The 20,642-nt window shown below is 33.1% G+C and overlaps 1 protein-coding gene across 1 annotated transcript; it reads right to left on the bottom strand.

Annotated features, from left to right (window-relative positions):
• Positions 1 to 6,188: 6,188 nt before the first annotated feature.
• LOC112749908 (homeobox-leucine zipper protein MERISTEM L1) lies at positions 6,189 to 10,239 on the bottom strand. The gene is made up of 8 exons (XM_025798339.3): positions 9,953 to 10,239; positions 9,063 to 9,365; positions 8,639 to 8,945; positions 8,078 to 8,539; positions 7,884 to 7,985; positions 7,079 to 7,798; positions 6,622 to 7,003; positions 6,189 to 6,527 (listed from the first exon to the last, which is right to left on the bottom strand). Exons 2-7 carry the CDS (start codon positions 9,299 to 9,301, stop codon positions 6,641 to 6,643), a joined length of 2,193 nt encoding a protein of 730 aa, XP_025654124.1. The 5' UTR covers positions 9,302 to 9,365; positions 9,953 to 10,239; the 3' UTR covers positions 6,189 to 6,527; positions 6,622 to 6,640.
• Between the last annotated feature and the right edge of the window lie 10,403 nt (positions 10,240 to 20,642).

A 20,642-nucleotide genomic window follows, 5' to 3' on the forward strand; every position in this document is an offset into this window, starting at 1 on the left:
CAAACAACTATACATGTAAAAATATGGCCAGTCGCTCAACTTCTCGCACACACGATCACTCTCCCCAACGACAACACTTCTATTTTAATTCCACTCCCCCCCTGACCCACACATCTAAACCAAGCACATTTACCGACTCAATATCGTTAAAATGGGAGACCTGACTCTTCACATTCTTGTCTACCTAACAACAAGAATCACCTTCCTCCACCTTCACTTTTGGCTTCCCCATTGACCAAACACAAATTCCCGCAAAACAAACAAGAAAAGAAGACAAACGAAGAAAGTACAAACTAACCTTTTTTACTCATTTTTAGCAGACACAAAGAGGGAAAGGGGTCAAACTCTTTTCCTTTGAAACTTCCATACAAATTCACTTGGGAAAAATAACAATCCTTAAGACACAAAATGAAACACTCAACGGTTAAATACCCCATGCGTTTTTTCATCATAGTCGTTCATCAAATAGAGTTATTTTATCTAACGAAGGGGAATCCATCGAAACTTGCGTCAGATGTCATGTCCATTATTTCATTATGGGCGCGTGAACCTAGGTCTCATTTTTATAAAATTAAATTAAAAGGGTAAATAACCTTTTTATATTCACTAGTGGAACCAGCTCGAGCATGGGGCTAGGGAACTCCATCAAATGGCCGAGGTATAAAAAAAATCTCAACCTATTCCCTTTGTTTAGTAACAAGTCAAGTTTGGGGACAATGATACGTACGCCATACCTTGGCCACGAGGCACTATAAGCTCGGCCACGAGGCGCTATAAACTCGGACACGTGAGTCATAAATCGAGTAACAAACAACATAATGACAAAATCTCAAAACCAACAACACAATGAGGGCGGAACTTACCGAGAATATCGACTGGCTACGAGCCCAGCATAACGAACTCTCACTCTTTAAAAAGGAGAGAGAACAGCAAAAGGTTCATCAGGCTCACATACTGATGAACCACTATTTCATGGTTTATCTTGTGCTAATTTGAGTGGTTTTTATCAAGTCTTTGCTCACTTATTCATATGATTTGCATGGTTTTACAAATCTTTCCTTATTCTGTGATATAGTTGAAAACATGTTTCCTAGACCTTTAAACTGTTAATTTTGAATACCCTTTATTACCATTCGATGCCGTGATCTGTGTGTTAAGTATTTTCAGGCTTTATAGGGCAGGAATGGCTTAGAGGACAGAAAGGAAACATGCAAAAGTGGAAGGAACACGAGAAAATAAAGTTTTGAGAAACTGGCAGCGACGCGCATGCACGAACGATGCGGACGCGTGCCTAGCGCAGAACACAAGCGACGCGTACGCGTGATTGACCCGTACGCGCGACAAGGAAAATCGCCAAATGATGCGCACGCGTGGCCTACGCGTACGCGTGACAGACGCCACGTGCAGAAAGTTGCAGAAAGCGTTGGGGGCGATTTCTGGGCTCCTTTTTGGCCCAATTCCAAGCCCAAGAACACAGAATAGAGGCTGGAGAATAGGGGGAATCAAGAATAATTCATTCATTATTCACAATTTTAGGTTTTAGATGTAGTTTTTAGAAAGAGAGGTTCTCTCCTCTCTCTAGGTTTTAGGATTTAGGATTTCTCTTAGATTATGTTTACTTCTTCTCCATTCCAGGTTCAATATTCCTTTAATTTAATTTCTCTTATACTTTTATTTATTCTATTACTTTAGTTTGTTTATTTTCCCAATTTGGTTTATGAACTCCATGTTAGATTTGATTTCTTTATTTAATGCAATTTGAGGTATTTCAGATTTATGGTTGCTTTCTTCAATTTATGTGATTGATGCTTTCAATATTTAGATTTCTCTCCTTTTGGCTCTGGTTGAGTAATTGGTGACACTTGAGTTATCAAACTCCCTTGTTGATTGATAATTGAAATTTGCTGGTTGATTTGGATCCATCTAAAGCTAGTCTTTCCTTATGAGTTGACTAGGACTTGAGGAATCAAATTGATTAGTCCACTTGACTTTCCTTTATTTAGTAAGGGTTAACTAAGTGGGAGTAATGAACAATTCTCATCACAATTGATAAGGATAACTAGGACAGGATTTCTAATTCTCATACCTTGCTAAGAGCTTTATTAGTTATTACTTTAATTCTAGCAATTTACTTTTCCTGTTCATTATTCAAAAAACTCAAAAAGATACAATCCCATAATCAATAATAAATACACCTCCCTGCAATTCCTTGAGAGACGACCCGATGTTTAAATACTTCGGTTATCAATTTTATTAGGAGTTTGTTACTTGTGACAACCAAACTTTTGTACGAAAAAATTCTTTACTGGTTTAGAAACTATACTTGCAACGAAAACTTATTGTAAAATTCTTTACTGGCAGGAACCCGTTCGTCACATACCTTTACTTTTTTTTAGTCATCTTCTCATCACACACCGATTCGCTTGTTTCATTTTTTTTCTTTATTATTATTGAAACTCGTTCTGACTTAAGTGTCAGAGTATCTTTTGCAGGTGTTCCCACTTAAAGTGTTCAACACAAACCGACGTATAACTCTCCCAATGAAAATAGTTTGCCGCTCCAAGGAATCACTCTAGCTCGATTGGACCATCACAAATGGAACAATTCTACATATAGTATTTTGTGGTTTTATCATGAATAATCAACTCTTTTTTATAATTAATAATTAAATAGTAAAAAAAATAGCGAATGACTGAAAATTAAGAAATCGAGTTATTATTATGGAAAAAAGGAACATTTTAAAAATAAAAATATTAATTAATTATCAGCTAAACAAAAATTAATTTTATTTTTTTCATTATACTTTAGATTTCAAATGTGACATTCGTCGCTATTCATCCACTTTAAAATCGCATAAAATGGGTTGAATTATCTAAAATTTAACAAATATTTAAAAACTAAAAAAGAGTGAATGTTAAAAATTCTATTAGTAAAATTTTAGGATTAGCAATTTTTGAATTTTAATTTGTTTGTATCTTTAGTAACTTCATCCGTAGTGCCTATCGGTGGCTATAAGGTGATCCTCCAATAAGGTACTAACAAGTGGAGTGTTTCTAGATGTCATTAATTTGTCTATAAGATATTAAACACAAATTTTTCATTTGTTATCGCGTAACCACTGGAAATAGATTGATAAACAATAAAAGATAACTAAAAAGATTAGAATTTAAACCGAATAAAAAATATATTAAAAAGAATAGATTGAAGTTAAATAAAAATATATTTTTTATTTTTTTATCTAATTTTTTTGTTTCAATAAAAAGGGAATTCTTTAATTTAATTTATCCATATCATAGTTTAAAAATTAAATCAAACGGATTCACTCAATTTTTTATCTAATTTCTTGATATAATAAGAGAGGAACTCATTCAATTTCATTTGTCATTTCATCACGAAACCAAAAAGTGTTTTGACACTCTTATAATTTTTTTATGTTACGATTACAATAGTTAACGAGGCATTTATAACTTTTTATTAGGTTAAAATAAAAAAAATTCTAAACCCGCAAACATAAATCCTAATTTAATAACTAAATAAACAAAATCAAAATACACCAAAATAAATTGAACATTCTAAAATATAAAGTAATAACTTCTATATAATACTGGAACTCTTCATATATGGAGCATGTATCATAGATTATCTCCTATGATATACGGACACTGACACAGATACGGGATACGACATGACACACACGGGACACGTCGATACGCGAATTTTAAAATCTTATGATACGGGGACACGCATATATATAAAATATAAAGTATTTTTTAGATAAATTGTAATGATATTTTGATATTTTATTGATATTAAAATATAAATTAAAATTTTTTATTATTTTTAATGTCTTATTTTAATTATATCAAGTATTTAAAATATTTTTTAAATAAATAATAATATATACTATATCTAAATTTATTTTTAAAATATATATTAAGAATAAGACTGGACATGCTGACACGTGATGGTATTTAGGTGTGTTCGAAATTTTTTTATTAAGACACGGTTGGACACAGCAGACATACGTGTCGAATAAATGTGGTGAATGTTGTGTCCGAAATGTGTCTAATATGCAAATACGCCAACTCAGCAAAATATCCGTGCTTCGTAGATTATTTCCGATCGTTAAGAATGTTAATTCGTACAATGGGTTAGATCAACAAAAAAAGGTTGTCGGCTGATGGTGAAAATGGGCGAGCTGTGAAGACGTTGTCGTTGGAGAAAATCTGCTAGTAGTGGGTTGATTATGTGTGGAAAGTTGTCTGCTCAGCACTGATAGTTATGACCTCAGCTAGAAGCCGATTGTGTTGTTAATGGGTTGGTAATCACTGACGAGGGGGAATAAAGTGAGATTTGTGCATGTGAAGGGCAGTACATAGTAACGTGTATTATAAGACCAGACTGTTAGAGTTAATGGTGTTTGCTTCAGAGTTCAGAATCCGAAGCAGAACATGGTAACTATCACAAGTGGCCATAGTTAGTGGTTTCGGAGTGCACCAGAGAGAGATTGAGATTGAAGAAGAGTAGTTTGAATTTTTTTTCCCTTTTTTTAGACTTTTTTACAGTCTATTTAAAAAATTTTAATGGTATAAATTGAATTGAATTCTAATATTTGAAATAAATTAATAAAATTATAGAATTGAATTGAATTCTAATATTTAAAATATTTATCAAATGAATTAAAGTTTTATATTAGACAACCTTATTCTTTATTAATATAACATTATATTTAAATAATAAATATATTTATATATTAAATTATATGAAATAATTAAAAAATTATATTTTTTAATTAATTTTTTAACTAAAATTTGCTCACCTCTTTAAAAAAAATTATATTAATTTAAAAATATTAAATTTAAAAAATATTATTATTAATTAAAAAATTAAATGGTTCTTTATAGTTGATTCCAACAATAGACCAAAAAATAAACATGAACTATCAAGAATTAACTTGTTGAGTGGTCTAGTGACATCATAAGTAAAAAGAGTAGTTATTAACGGTAAATTATATTAACTAATTCATGTTATTAAAATGGAACAAAATTATGCTACTTTTTACTAGTGTCATGATTGATACAATTTTAGTTGAAATGTTCAGACTTATTGGCAAACGCTTGGTGTTATTAATCTAAATTAAACACATAAAACTTATACATATGAATAATTATTTTAGATCTACATAGTAGACCTTTCAAAAGAAATAGGTATATATTATATTAAGTGATTCAAAAAAAATAGAAAAGAAAGAGAAGAAAATGAAAGTGGTAAAAGAAGAGAATATATGTATTGAAATGTAGGATACATCAAGAGAATATGAATGAAAAAAGTTAACGAGTAATTAGATAACAAAAATATTTTAAATATTTTAAATATTAAATAAAATTTCAATGAAATGGAATTTTAAATTGAACCTATTTAAATTGAAATTGATTTTGAAATAAAATAATAAAATTAAATTAAATTTTATCTAAACTAATTTAATTATTTTTGTTTTAAATACTGAAATTGAATTCACTAAGGAGTTTTTAAACACCTTGTTAATGATTTTTTTTTTTTTTTTTTGGTGCTGTACATGGGTTTGGTTGTTTTTGTCAATAGTGGAATAACATTTTTATTTTGATTTTTTTTTAACAAAAAATTCCATGATTTGAGATCAAATTACACCAGCAAATGTTTACCATCATTTCTGCTTAATGTTTTTACTATTATTAACATGGAACCCAAAGTCAAAAGACTCCCAGCCATCCATGTGTAAAAGATTAATTGGTGAAAATCTTATAACCATTGTAACCACAATAAAATTGTAACCATCACAGAAAGCACTTTTTAATTTATCAAAAATATTTAATAACAAAAAAACATTAAAACCGTCATAATTTATTTTATTTAATATTTATTAATTATCACAATAATTAATAAATATTAAATAAGATAAATTTTAATTATTTTTTTTATTTTTTTAGTATTATTATTAATTTATATTAAATAGTACTTTTAGTGAGTATGTTGAACGCTTTTAGTCTAGTACTCTAAATATCATACTATTACTCTATTAACCAATACTTTTAATTATTTTTAACTAGCTATTGACCAAAAAATAATAAATTATATTAAACTTATAGCATTGCTGGTCACCAAAAAAAAACTTATAGCATTGCTGATCTTATGAACTTAAATTAAAAATATTAAACACTAAAAGTAAACACTTTTCACAATATAAGAACAAAAAAAAGTAAACCAAACTAGAAAAGTTAGATCATCACCAAGTGTACAATACGAAACCGATTAATTAAAGTAGTCTAGGCTAAACTAAATTAAGCATGGTAAAATCCAGAGTTACTCTAAGCTAAAACATCAGGGAGAGAGAGAGAGAAGGGGGGAGGGCGGTTGATGGTTTTTCAGTATTTGAAAGTCAATACCCGAACCTAAGACTGATCCTTCCTAGTTGAAGTTGTAACTTCGCAAAGATACTCTAAGGTGCGTTCATTGACTTGTTCTAAAAGCTGCTATCTTGATTCTTCTAACTGCAAAGCACCAAAAAGAAAATAAATATAGCACTTAGCTTGTACTGCTATGTGTAATTAATAATGATAATAATATAGTAAGTGCTTAGTTTACCATATAGCTAGCTAGGTAGCTAGGAAGCAAGGTTGTGAAATGAGGTGGTGTCAGAAACGACAGCAGCTTTGATCCTTTCAACGGTGCACTTAATTAAAGTGTTAACAGTGGCGACTGAACCCAGGGATAGCTTGGCGGTTGGGGCGGAGTCAACCAAGATCTGAAACGCAACCGTGAGGAGAGAGCCTCCAGAAGATGCAGCAAGGCCATCAGGAAGAATCGCAAAACCCGAGGGAAGCAGGGCCAGGTAATCTGGATCCCCGCCACTAAGAATTATATTCATGGCAGCCATGTCCACGGGTGCATATACCACATAGGATCCACTGCAGTCTGTACAACTCTCCTGAAGTATCAGCATGTTGCTTTGGCTCGAATTCACACTCTACAGTACATATATGCAATTAATTAATTGTATGAATAATGAAGGCAAGGCAAGGTAATTAAGAAAGTTAATTACATTGACGCGAAGCAGAGAGAGCGCGTTGGAAGAGCTTGCTATGTGTGTGATTTCTTGAACAAGGCCTCGGTTGGAGAGGATATCCCACTGGCTTCGGGAGTTTTGATCTCTGAGGAAATGAAAGAGAGTGTTGGGAGGAACAGGGAGGGAGAAGGAAGTGGCAGCGCAGAGGACAATGCCAGGGGGTCTGCCAGGGTCGTCCATGCTCTTCCTGGTCATAACCCTCACATCATCCATATCCGACGACAGAGTCGTCCATGCATGTGCCGTGGAAGCTCCCACTCCAGTGCAGAAGCTCATCACCATTCTCTCTGCCAACTTCAGCATGCTCCTCCTTCCCTCCGCACTCGTACCACACAGCTCCCCTGCTCCTCCTCCTATGTAACTCGCAACACGTTCGCATTGTCTCTCTAACGTCGCCATCCACCTCTTAGCTCCAAAGGCCAGCCCGCACTTCACCAATGGCTTGTAGAGGGTATGCACGCCTCTATCATCCACTTCTACATGCTCAATCCATGTCACCTTGGAGTAGCCGTTTGGGAGTTCTTCAATTAAGCAGCCAGAGGGCCTTCTTCGGCTGCTTCTTCGGCTTCTGCTCTCATTCTCCAACGACACATCTACCACTGTCCATCTCCCATCCGGATGTTCCTTGCAGTACCTTACGAAATAGTTCTCTCTGCTTGGAACAAGAGGCGATGCCACCTGGAACTCAGCCGACATCTGATAATAATAATAATAATCAACATCAAATTAATTGTTTCATTTTCTTAATTAATTAGTAGTAGATGAGTGTATATATATATACCACTTGCAACGCTCCGTTATAGTTTCCTGCCACTCCGGTTGAAAGCACTTCAAGTGTCAACGCTCTTGACACAATACCACAGAACATTGTTGACCATTGGTTCTGAAAAAATGAAAGTTTAATCAATTCATCAACATATTCCAATCCACAAACAAACTAAAATGTTGGGGTTGGGATTTGGGAACACTACTCACCACATCCATTAGTATCTCAACCAGTTTAGTGTGATTCATGATAATCACCGCGGATTCTCTTGAAGATTCAGATCTCAAGCCCAACGCTTTTGGGCCTATAACTCTAGGCGGAAAGGTCCTCAAGTATTCATCTTCGTTTAGAATCTCAGTACAGTGCTGGTTGCTTTGGACCCACAAAGGATCTCCAACCTGAGCTAGTCTTGTTAGTTCCTCCATAGCTGCCACAGCAAGCTCCACAATCCTGGGTTTGTCCGAATCACAAGGAACTGGGAACGGCCTCAGAAGCTCACTGCCGCCATACATCTCTCCAACCATGCCGCCGGCTGAGGACTGTGATCCTCCACCATAGCTACCAACTCCAAGATCAAGCGACCGAGAATGTGGAGCCATGTGATTGCTATTGTGAGAGGAAGTCACTGGCTTCCCAACATATTTCTCCGCTATTCCCGAAATCCTATCAATCTGATGACCCAAGTATTGAACAGGAAATTAAGAATGAAAAATTTACAACTAAGTAGGAGCTGATGAGGAAGATGCATGATATGATGTAGCGCAGCGTACCTCTTGCTTGAGACGAGCGTTCTCAATCCGGAGGTGCTGCTCGTCAAAGGACATTTCACCAAGGGCAGCAGGTCCTCCACAGTTGGGGCAAGTAGCATTGCTTAGGGCCTCCTTGTATCTGCTGTTCTCGGCACGAAGCTTCTCATTCTCAGCCTTTAATATAGCGTTCTCGTGCCGCTCATGTTGTGCCTTCATCTGTGTCCGCTTGTTTTGGAACCAAAACTTTACTTGCAATGGCTCTAATCCCAGCTCACGGCTCAGCTCCTTTCTTTGCTTGTCATCTGGGTGTGGACACTGCTTGAAGAACCTGACAGACGGAATTCAAGTTCAAAACAATATGCCAATATTATATCAATTAAGAAAACTGAACATACAAAATAAAATGGAGATCAAAATCTGTGTGTGTATATATAATGGTCCTCACGCTTCCATTTCGTGTATCTGGTGCTGTGTGTGGCGATGGTAACCCTTCTTTTTGGGTCGTTGGTTGGGATCTTGCTCATCATCACCGGAAGGAGCTTCCATGATGATCTCAGTAGCAGATTTAATGTCAAAGAACTCATCATCTCCGGTCCTTATTCCCAAATCACTCTCATTGTGAGACGATGACATATCAAGCATCATGTGCTGCTGATGAGAATCGAACACGTTCGTGGGAAACATGGACTCCGCAAATCCTTTAAATTTCAGAAATGATCGAACAGCCACCGGTTTTCTTCTTTCTAATCTGATGCCATATATAACAGGAATAATGAATGCATATGTAGGTTCTAGTATATACACAGAAAGGAAGAAAAATGTTTTTTTTCTACCCACGACTCAGTAAATGGTACTACCCATGCATATAAAAAATAAGAAGGAAAATGTTAGAAATGCCTGTTCAATTGCAAGTTAAGTTGACGATTATATGAGCTTGGGGGCCGGGGAAGGAGGAATGGGTGCAATATGATGCTAATTAGAGGTGCCGGGCCAGAAATAACTTTTGGCTTGTCCTTAGCATTACATGCAAGCAATCAAGACTTTGAAACTTGAAATAAAAACAAGGTATGGCAATAAATCAGAAAAAGACAACAGTGTGAAAAGTTGACAACTATAGACGATGATGACGATACGACTATGTGTAACGCTTGGTAGCTAAGTGGGAAGTGGCAATAATAAGCAAGCAGCGTGAACCGCTCTTAAATTCTCTCTCTACATAGATAGTGCGTAATACATACGTAATGGTAACCTAGATACATATGGAGTTAAGAAAGGCAAGTCAAAGATGAATAGACAATGAATGCGAAAGCAAAATGGATAGGGAAGAGAGGGAACCTTAAGTGTTAATGGAGGAACCTGAGAGACGTTGAAGGTTACCGTTGTGGGTCACCGGAGATTTGTTGTGTGGGAATTAGGGGACTTGATGGGGTTATTATGTTGCTTTCTCCGGGCCGGGCTGATTGAGACGTACCCACGAATAACGCACACACGGATACAATAACTCTTCTCTCTATGTAGCTAGGGCTTAATTAAGAAGAAACATAAATTTGTGGGGACTGAGTAGTGAGGAGGAGGAGGAGGAGGAGGAGGATTGAGGAGAAGAAAAACAAGAAAGTAAAATTAAATGAAGAAGCTAAGTTTGGAGGATGGAAAGGAGTATTTGGCAGGAAAGGAAAGAAGTAATTAATTGCAGAGGGTGTAAATGCATTTATGGACAGACGTATGGTATAAATGATGCAGATAGATAGACAGATATATATGAAGAAGATAGATAGAAAAACAAAACAACGAACTTGTGGTGAACTCAATACCTATTACCTCCAGCAACTTATTAGTTCTTACAATTCTAGATACAAGATATAAGATTTCGTAATTAATTTTTCAGAAAATGATAGGTATTGTGTAACTATTGAATCATTAGTATTATTATTATTATTATCAAGTCGACCTACTCAATCAAATATGTTCGTGGAACCGGAAAGAAATTGGCGCATAAGATTCTCTTCGAATTCATATCATGACCTCTGATATTTATTTTGTCCCCACTGAGTTACTTGCAGCGACAACGGCGAAGGCTTAAGCGAACGTACCAATCATTTATTGTTGCCTCTTGTACGTGCCCACTAAATATTTCTAGAATAAAAATCTTAGTACACGGTCTTCGTTAAACAAATAATAATACTATTTGGTTATGTTTAGCAGTTTTTGTACGTGATGGAAAATAAAACATGATTTATAATAGGAAAGTATAGATAAACAAAGAAATGAATGAATACAAAGAATTTGTGTTTGGATGACTAAGGAATTAAGGAATATTTTTACTTTTTTTTAATTATTTCCTCATGTCACTAATTTTTTGCCGCTCCCACCACTTTTATTCTCTCAAACATACATATTAAGCAAAAGAAAAGTACAGGTAACTAACAATATTTTTAAATAATGTGTAAATAATGTGAATTAATAGAGTTAAAAGAATAAATTAATCTTAAATTTAATTAATAGCATTAAATTAAGGTGTAGTGTATTTTTATTTAATTGGTAGTTGTTTTTGTTGTTCAACATAATCATTATTTACCTAACATTCCCGGCAAAGCAAATAATATATAGCATGTTGTCCATCTCAGAAAACACTAACAACGTAACAATATTTGGGCTGTATTTCTAAACCTGTTCTCAGCTCATGTTGGTGTTCTCATAATCTATCTCATTGCAAAGTTTTAAATTAAATTAATGTACTTATTAGGAGAGGAAAGTGAATGAAAGAATATTGCATATGCATATAGGCTATAGCTTAGGGAGGGATATGACAGAAAAATATACAGATTTCGTATCTTACTTCATTAGTGTAGTTACGTACTTACGTGCTTACATTTCATTCCATCATCTTCTTGTACATGAGGAAATTATCATGCTGGGCCACTTCTTGAGTTGAGTAGGTGCTTCAAAATAAATTTTTAAACCATTCTTTTTCTTTCATTAAATTGTTGCTAATCAGAAAATAAAAAATAACATCTGGTCCGATAGTTTAGCGGCTCTTTCTAAGAGACGGGAATGTAAATAGAAAACATCGCCTGGAAAAGTCTCACGGCCTGGTGGTCGGCATAACAATAATGACATTTGTCGATATGCCACGGCCTGTTTACTAAGATCATCATAGATTATTAATGCGTGCATTCCATTATCGCGGAAATAACTTTATTACAAGAAAAACATTAATTATTGTCGGATTTAACATCGAATATTATTGATGATTTTACCAGTGACTTTTAGCGATAGTTGCAACACTAAATTTGTCATCCACGAGAGGTTACTATCGGATTTATATTTTCGAATCTAAATCCAACAATAACAAATGGCACGAAAACAAATATAGTTGGCGCGCATTTTAGAGTTGGATTTAAAGTTGAAACAATCCGACAATAAGACTATTAAATGAAATAATGCGCCGTTTTGGTCACAGACCTAACGTTATCGGCAAAATTTTTCGCCGATTAAATAGACCCTAAATTCGAATTTGCGAATTCTTCATTTTATTTCTGCAACACCATCAACATCACTTCTCTTCCGTTCTCTTTCTCCCTCGCCGTCAGCCCCACCATCGTCACCATTCGCGACCATTTCGCCGTCACCAACCGCTCCCCACGACTCCAGCCATTGTCGCTGTTGAGGGGCATCCACCGGGAGCTTGTTTCTGCCGTCGAGAAGCTTGTTTTTCGCCTGTGACTTGCTGTTTCCGTCGTTTGCTGCCACCGACACTTGTTGTCGTCAGTTGCGACGCAACCCTTCCTCTTTCATTCAGGTATGTCTTCTTTCCTTCCTTCTTCCATTTTTTTATATTATTGGCATTTGCTAAATCTTAACTCTACAATCCTCTGCCCCAGTGTCTACTGGCGCTGCCACCACACCGGAAAAGTTTTCTGCGCCGCCATTATCCGAAGTATGTGAGTTATTATAAAATTGTGATATATGATAAATTTAAAGTACTTAGTTTAGAGTAATTAGTTTAGAGTAATTATGTAATTTTATTTTTTAATTAAGACATAGAAATTTAATTCTCATTTATAATTAATCATATGTTGTGAAATTGTGATATATGGTTAATTAGTTATATTTAGAGTAATTAGGATTTAAATTATATTAGATTAAGATTTAGGGTAATTAGTATTTAAATTATATTAGGTTTGATTTAAATTATATTAAGTTGATTAATTAAGTTACTTTATAACTAATTAGGATAATTAGTTAGATAAATTAGTTTAGAGTTTATTTTAGAATTGAAGTTAGACTAATTTAGACTTGAATTTTTGTTAATTAAGTTAACTTTATTATTAATTAGGATGTTGGGATTAGATTAATTAGTTTTACAAATATACTTATTTTTTATTTAATAATTTTTATAATTTACTAACTTTATATCTATTTTAGAATTTTTTTTTTGTTTGAACTTCATTTAGTTTTAATCGTGGGTTATTTGTGCTAAGATATATATACATGGGTTGTTTATGCAATATTCAAGTTAGTTTTCTGTCTCTAAACATGTTAAATTATTTAAATTTTATGCTGGACTTACTTTTTTTAGGATATAGTTTTAGGACAGAAGTGGGAAAAGGTTGTCTAATGGTGTCTTCTCGAAATTTTTGTTTGCTGAAAAATTACAGAATAATTAGAGGATAAACACAAGAACGACTAGGATTTAATGTTTTATTAAATGTGTGTATGTTTTAATTTATGCTTTTAACTATTTTCTCGATGAAAATTGATAATTTTTTTTGGTAGAGGTCTCTGAATTAAGGAAAAAATTTACCTAATTTTTGTTAAAATTATTTAAAAATATGTTTGATTTGTGAAAAAATAAAAATTACTTTTGGTAAAAAAATGTTGAGGAAGTTACCTCGAAAGAAGACGATGAATTAGAGGAAGAAGATAATGAATTCGAATAAGGGTAACCTAAGTATTCTTTAACTAGCTTGTTATATGTTTAAATTTTAATTGTATTGTTATATAATTACAATGCATGCTAGCCTAATTAGTTATATCTTATGTGTTTTTTTAATTAAACTTTAATTAGATTGTTATATAATTACATTGCACACTACCTACATAACTGTTTTTATTCTTGTTTTAAGTAGACATGATGACAGATAGAGGTGTTGTGAGTTGGCCTCGTAGTCGGAGTAGAAGGAGGGTGACTACTAACACCTATGGGACTTCTCAATCATCGTCCTCTACCTCGTCTACCCCTGGGATGTCACATGTATTGAGTGTGCATAGGATCATCCCTTCATCATAGTCCCTAATCCTAATTACATGGGTCTTCCTACACCACCCCTGCCTCCATGAAGTCGTCTTGCTGCTTCACAAAAGTGGACTCCTCCACCTCCTCTACCCGTTCAGTAGCCCACTACTTCGACGATGACACCTCAGTGACAAACACTGCAGTATCGAAATCCTCTCATGAATCCCAACTAGATGTCTCAGTACCGCTGCCGATCATTAGGATGGCGATTTGGCCTGATAATTTGACCGCGTGAGTACTATTTTAATTGCTTTTAAACACTACAAGAAAAACGTTAAACACCGGTAAATTTACCAAAAACAATTTGCTGGTAATATGTTCATCGTCGGAATAAATCCGACGATATAAACCTCGCCGATAGTTGTTTACTGGCGGATTTTTTTTATCTGTCACTAATTACCGTCGAAAAATTTTCGTTGGTAATTTTTACCATCGAATTTTTCTCTCGGTAAATCTGACAATAATATATTATTAATTAATAGTTACCGATGAATTTATTCGACGGTAAATTTAAATTTTATTTTTTTAAAAAAAATTGTTAATCCTCATGTATTAAAATATGCTCATCAGCTAAGAGCATAGCTTCTAGTGAAACATGATATAATGATAACAAGATAAATAACAACAATCCTAGATTCCTAGTTATTTCAATATGGGCAGAAAAGCATAGATACTAACAGATGACAATAATTAGCAGCATATATTTCTTTAGTCTCAACAAAATAGAAATACACTTAATTTTCATAAACGAGAAATCAGTAGTTACCACCTAATGAACACCCTTATCAGTAAGGTCCTTATCTTGAAGTCGGTATTCATGCAAAACCCAATCAGTTCGATCTCCATTAAGTGTTTTACCCTTGAAACACTAGAGTCTTTATCATACCCACAACAAGCTTTTTGTCTCGACGAATTTATACAAAAAAATGACTATGTAAAGGTAATTGAATCAGTCGCAAAATATAATTGATTATACCAAATACTTTATACATAAATGTTTCATGTATAACCAAATAAGAGTGTAATCTGATCACTGAATGGAATCTATACTAAAATTTTAGTTATAAAAAAGATAGAACAATTTTTCCAAAACATAAATCTAATTTCACTTGCAATTGCTTTTCTTTAGAAATAATTAAAAAAAAAACATGTAAAATAGGAGGTTGTAGCATCTATATCAGCTTATTTTTTATTCAAATTAGATTGTAATGCAAAAAAAAAAAAATTAATTTTATCTCAAAGTTAAAACCAAACTTAGATAACTGTTTAAAGTTTCATACATGACCATGAAAGACACAACATAAAATTGTACCATAATTATGAAAATAACCTAAAAAATCAATCAACAATTATGAAACAAGTTAAAAACAAGTAATTAATTTTTACCTGCCACTACCAGCGTTGCTAACTTAATTGTTTTGAATCTGCAACGATAAAAGAAATTAAAATTCAAACAAATCAAAAATAATTTGAAAAATAATTTAAATTTTTTTAAGACAAATATTGAATAATATTCTACATAAATAAACACTCACAACTGTAACAGATTTGTTATTTGGATGCTCTTTCTTGTACTGTTCTCTGAACTTAAACTTACAGAATGAAAATATAACAAAATATCTCAAATAAAAATCAAGAATAAACTAAAAAACATAACAAAAATCAAGAATAGAAAAAATTAAGAACAAATTAGAACAAAAATCATAAAGAAAATAATGAATTTATAAATTACAAATTTCAAAATTAAAATAAAATAATGAACCCAAAATAAATTCTAAAATTGAAATAAGAATAAACAAAAAAAAAGAACAAAATCAGAACAAATTCTAAAATCTAATAAAAATAGAACAAAATCAAAATAAAACAGGAACATAGGTATACATCATAAATTAGGGTTTAGGGTTAGGGTTCAAAAAGGGGTTAGGGGTTTTTTATTTAAAATGAAGTAAAAATGGGGATGGAATAGGAAAAGAAATTAGGGCAACCTACCTAGAGGAGGAAGGAGAGACACAGGTCAGCGATTAAGGGAGCAACGACAGCTGGAGCAGTGGCGGGAGGACGAAAACGGCAGCGACAGAGCAACTAACGCGTCGCAAGGTACACCTAACCGAGTTCACACAGTCTTTGGATACAGTTTGGTAGTGGTCGACGCTGGCGGAGGCACTGCCAAAGGTGGTTTGGGAGGAGAGAGAGAGAGAGAGTAGTTCGAAAATGAGGGGAGAGAGGCTTTGCGATTCAAATTTAGGATAAGATTACTGGCAGAAAAATCCGATGGTAACGCTTTGAAAGTGATCAAAACACAGCGTTGCACTAATTAGGGATTACCAGCGGATAAATATGACAGTAAATCCCATAGTAATCTCGGTGGTAATTTTTCTTATTTTTCTCCAATTATTACAGGCAAATTTATCGTTGAAAAATCAAATCCGTCGGTAAATTGCCGGTAAACTCGCCGCTAAAGTCCGACGTTAAATCCGATGGTAAATTCAATGATATTCAGCATTTTTCTTGTAGTGAAATGCACTTTATTTTAAAGTTGTTACACAATATTTGTGTCTACTAATCTTAAGTTCTCCATTGTTAGGTTTGCACCGGATAACAATGCATGTACACAAGAGTATACTCATGTCATTAAACTGATATACAACCACTCATGGCCGAGCTACAAAGAAGATCTCTGCTGAAACCAAAGAGCGATAGTTTCATAAGTGAGCGGTAAGATCTTTACATATTCAAACTTTAGTTAGTTACTATCTTCTGTTTTGTTTAATTATGTATTTAATTTTAATTAACTAGTGCTAAATATTTTTTTTGTGCAGGATAAAATTATATGAGAGAAGACTCATGATGCCATTATCAAGAAGATTTTCGACTATCGCATGGCTAGGCGGCTTCAGCAGATGCTTGAGGACATATGTCAGAGGCACGACTACTTTACTCAGTTGCTCTGCCCAGACATTAAGAATGTCCTCTACTTATATTGAGAGACTGATGAAGGGTTCAGGTATCGCTGAGCCACAAATAGAGCCAACAGGACATTGGTCAGGTTGCTCAAGTATACTGGCGGGTCAGCGATCTTCACAAAAACAAAGGACAGGTTGGTATGTAAGTTGTTTTATTATGTTAAATTCGTTTTATCTTTGATTTTTAAATTAATTATCACTTGATTTGACCTATTGTTTCAACATGTAAAATCTAAATCGTTGGATCGTGAGGAGATGATAGCAAATACCTTCAAGTATACTCACGCTTTGAAGTTAAACAAGGAGAAATTTACCAATCAGCGGTCTGCAAATTATTATGTAAGTAAACATTGTGGTTTTTTCATAACATGTATTCGTTTTCAATTAATTGTTGTCTCAATCACTTTTTTATATAATGTGATACATAGGAATCCTACACGCAGAATTTGGAGGCCACGACCTAGCAATCTCAACAGAGTGGGGAGGATGACAACAACTCTGCTTTCATCGTTAATCCTGATGTGGTGTGGCACGAGACCGCATCTGAACCGTACAAGAATTGTGTCTACGGGTTGGGGTTATTTTTCGCCAGTAACCTCCATACCTCCACCTTGAGGGTTTCGTCCATCTCAACCACCAGTCCTGTCAATTCCGAGGATGTCGATTTGCGCGAGTAGGTTTAGAGCCTCACCGAGAGCCTTCAAGATTAGGGTCAGTAATTGCATTTGACTAAGGAGATGTATAACAAGCTCCTCGCATGCATGAAAGCGAGGGATTAGGGACTCCTCGTCATCTACACAGGAGCCAAGATAGGCATCGATCCTATCACCTAGATCGCTGCCTCAATAGGACTAGATGAATGACGACAACGATTATTATCAAGAACCGTAGTGATTAGGGTTTTGTCTTGCTTTGTTTGACAATATTTTATTTCTTTAAGTTTTTATAAAAAATATTACTTGATTTTCACTAGTTGGGATTCGACTATTAATTATAGACTATCGGATTCCAATAGATTAAAAAATAAAAAATTACATTTAGCGTTGGTTAATTGGCCGGTAAATTTTATTTAAATAAATATAAAATAATATATTACCATCAGAGGTAATGCGGCGTGAAATCATAACGTATGGTGCTAAAGTTGACGGCGGATATTATTATCCAACCATAACCACTTTCGATTTTTCACCAATCATTTAATGGAATATGCCGATCCGGCAAAGACTACTATCAGATTTTGTCCGACACTAAATCCGACAATAATAAATTTATTGACTAATTTTTTTTTGTAATTCTACTAATAAATTAGACAGTTTCTGACGAATTTTTTTTTGTAGTGCTAGCTTCAACATCCCAATAATCAAATAGATTATAGGTAAGGTCAAACTTCTTCAACTGTAGAATCAATACTAGGTAGCTAATAAATAAATGAATAACAATAACAACAACCAAGAGATTAACCTTACAAGTTTGATTTACTTTGTATGGTTATTGTTGGTCAGATTATTTTTTGACCAAATAGATTGGTCAAGCCGTCGAACTGAGAAGAAGGAAGTCGACATTGAAAGTGTTAATTTATTCAAAGTTATTGAAGGTCGAGGCAAAGAAGTCAAAATATCGAAATCGAAGACAAGTTGTAGTGCAGAAGTAGTAGTTATTTGAGTTTGTATTTAGCGAAAACAGCTATTTTGCATTTGTTTAAAGATGACATTTGATAACATAGAATTGGATCGAATGATTCTATAAATAGACAAGACTTAGAAAAAATAAGGGTTAAAATTCTTCTTCAAAAAACACTCTTACACTCTCATATTTCTAACGATTTTTTAAGTTTGCTTAGATATTTTTTTCTATAAAATTCCTTCCATATTTCTACATTTTCTTTGGTTTTCTTGTAAATTTATTTTCTTTTCGCAAAGTTTTCTTTCTTTTCCTTTCTAATGATTTTACATTGTATTTACATTCAAAATCTTTTACTCATGTCGAAAGCGTTTTATTACTTACTTTAAATTTTTTGGTGTCTTACTTACTTTAAATTTAACTCATTTACTTTGTTTTCTGTATTTGTTTTTATCCTAAACCTCTTAATTTTATTTTTTATTTCAAGTTTTTTTTTATTTGTCCGAAAAACGAAATTTTTGGTGCACAATTAAAAATTAATACTCACGAAAAAAAAAAAAAAAGATTTCGCTCCTAAATATTAATATCGAACCAACAACTATTTATTAAAAATCTGCATAACTGAAAAATAAAAATTCAATTATTCAAATACATACGTGCTCATTATTATGTTCTACGTGTTTCACGATCGAGCGAGCTGGAGCTGTTTCCTCACGTATCGAAGCTTCGACCACATACAAGATTCTTAGTTGTGATGATGATTGAGATAATTCTCGGTGTCCTATAAAACATTCAGTTTCCTAGTTGCGACAAACTTTCAACCCCGAAATCTGTCTTGATGAGAAATTATTTCTTTATTGTCAATTTACATATTTCCCTCAGATTTTTTATTTTTCTTAATTGAAAACTTTAAATGACTTAAAGTTTTTCAGTTATCAATATTTTTTATGAATTTTATTTTGAGAAATAATATTAGGTGACTACTATTATTTTTCTCTGTTTGACCAATATTATTAAGAATTTAATTTTAATGCCAATTCTGTGATGACGACATGGCTATGGTGGCTATGCGATGGTGAGAATTTACAGTGCGACATGTGACTGTAGCATGCATGTGATTCCTAACAGGGAACAAAAAGTTAAGCATCTTTATGTTGTAATTAACGTTAACAAAGCATATTTTAATTCAAGGATATTCAAGCAACTTTGTAGTTGACTGTAGGTGCAGGTCGGAAAATCCCAATAAAGCCACTGTAAGTGAAGGTTGTAGCCTGCATGGCGCGAAAACATGGTGACAACTAACAAGGTTTTCCAGAATTTTAAAACAATTAAATGATAGTCATTGTTAAATTTGTTATTACATGTTAATAAGATGAGATAATATAAATAATTAAATTTTTATTATATTTTTTCAAATTTATAGATATAAAATTTTAATATTATATTATAAAATTATTTTTTAAAAAATTAAATTAATAAAAACTAATATAAATAATTATATTTTTAATAATTTTTTTTTGAGTCAACAAGCCTCCTTCTCTCTAAAGAAGCAAAATGAAACACATTTATTTAACTTAATTTAATATTGAATTTTTACGCTAAATAACAATGATACCCTTGGCTTAATTACAAGAAAAGTGTGTAACAGCCGTACAGTCACCCAATTTGCCATTCACTTAAAAGGTCAAATATGCAGACATGACTCATACACACGTCATGTTGTGCCACAATGTCTTAACAAATAGCCACCTTAGCCATCTGATACAAAGCCACCACACCACTAACAAAGCTTAATTTTTTAGAGAAGTTTTAGGTAACTAATAGTATTTTTTTGGTGACGAGGTAACTAATAGTATAATTCAATTCAGTTATTTTTTTTAATTTTAAAAAATAAAAATAATAAAAAATTATTTTATTTTTTATGTAATTAGTATGTTTTTTATTAGTTAATTATAATTGGTTATATTCTAAATTGATTTGTTTTAGCAAAATCTCTAATTTTAACATAAAAAATTGTTTAATTACGTATTACTATATTAATAAAAATAACTATTTTATGATAATTTAAAAAATAAATATAATTAAACAATAATATAAAATAATTTAGGCTATCAATATTAAAATTAAACTATATTATTAAACTATT

The sequence above is a fragment of the Arachis hypogaea genome, chromosome 15 (genome assembly GCF_003086295.3).
Source record: "Arachis hypogaea cultivar Tifrunner chromosome 15, arahy.Tifrunner.gnm2.J5K5, whole genome shotgun sequence".
Lineage (NCBI taxonomy): Eukaryota > Viridiplantae > Streptophyta > Magnoliopsida > Fabales > Fabaceae > Arachis > Arachis hypogaea.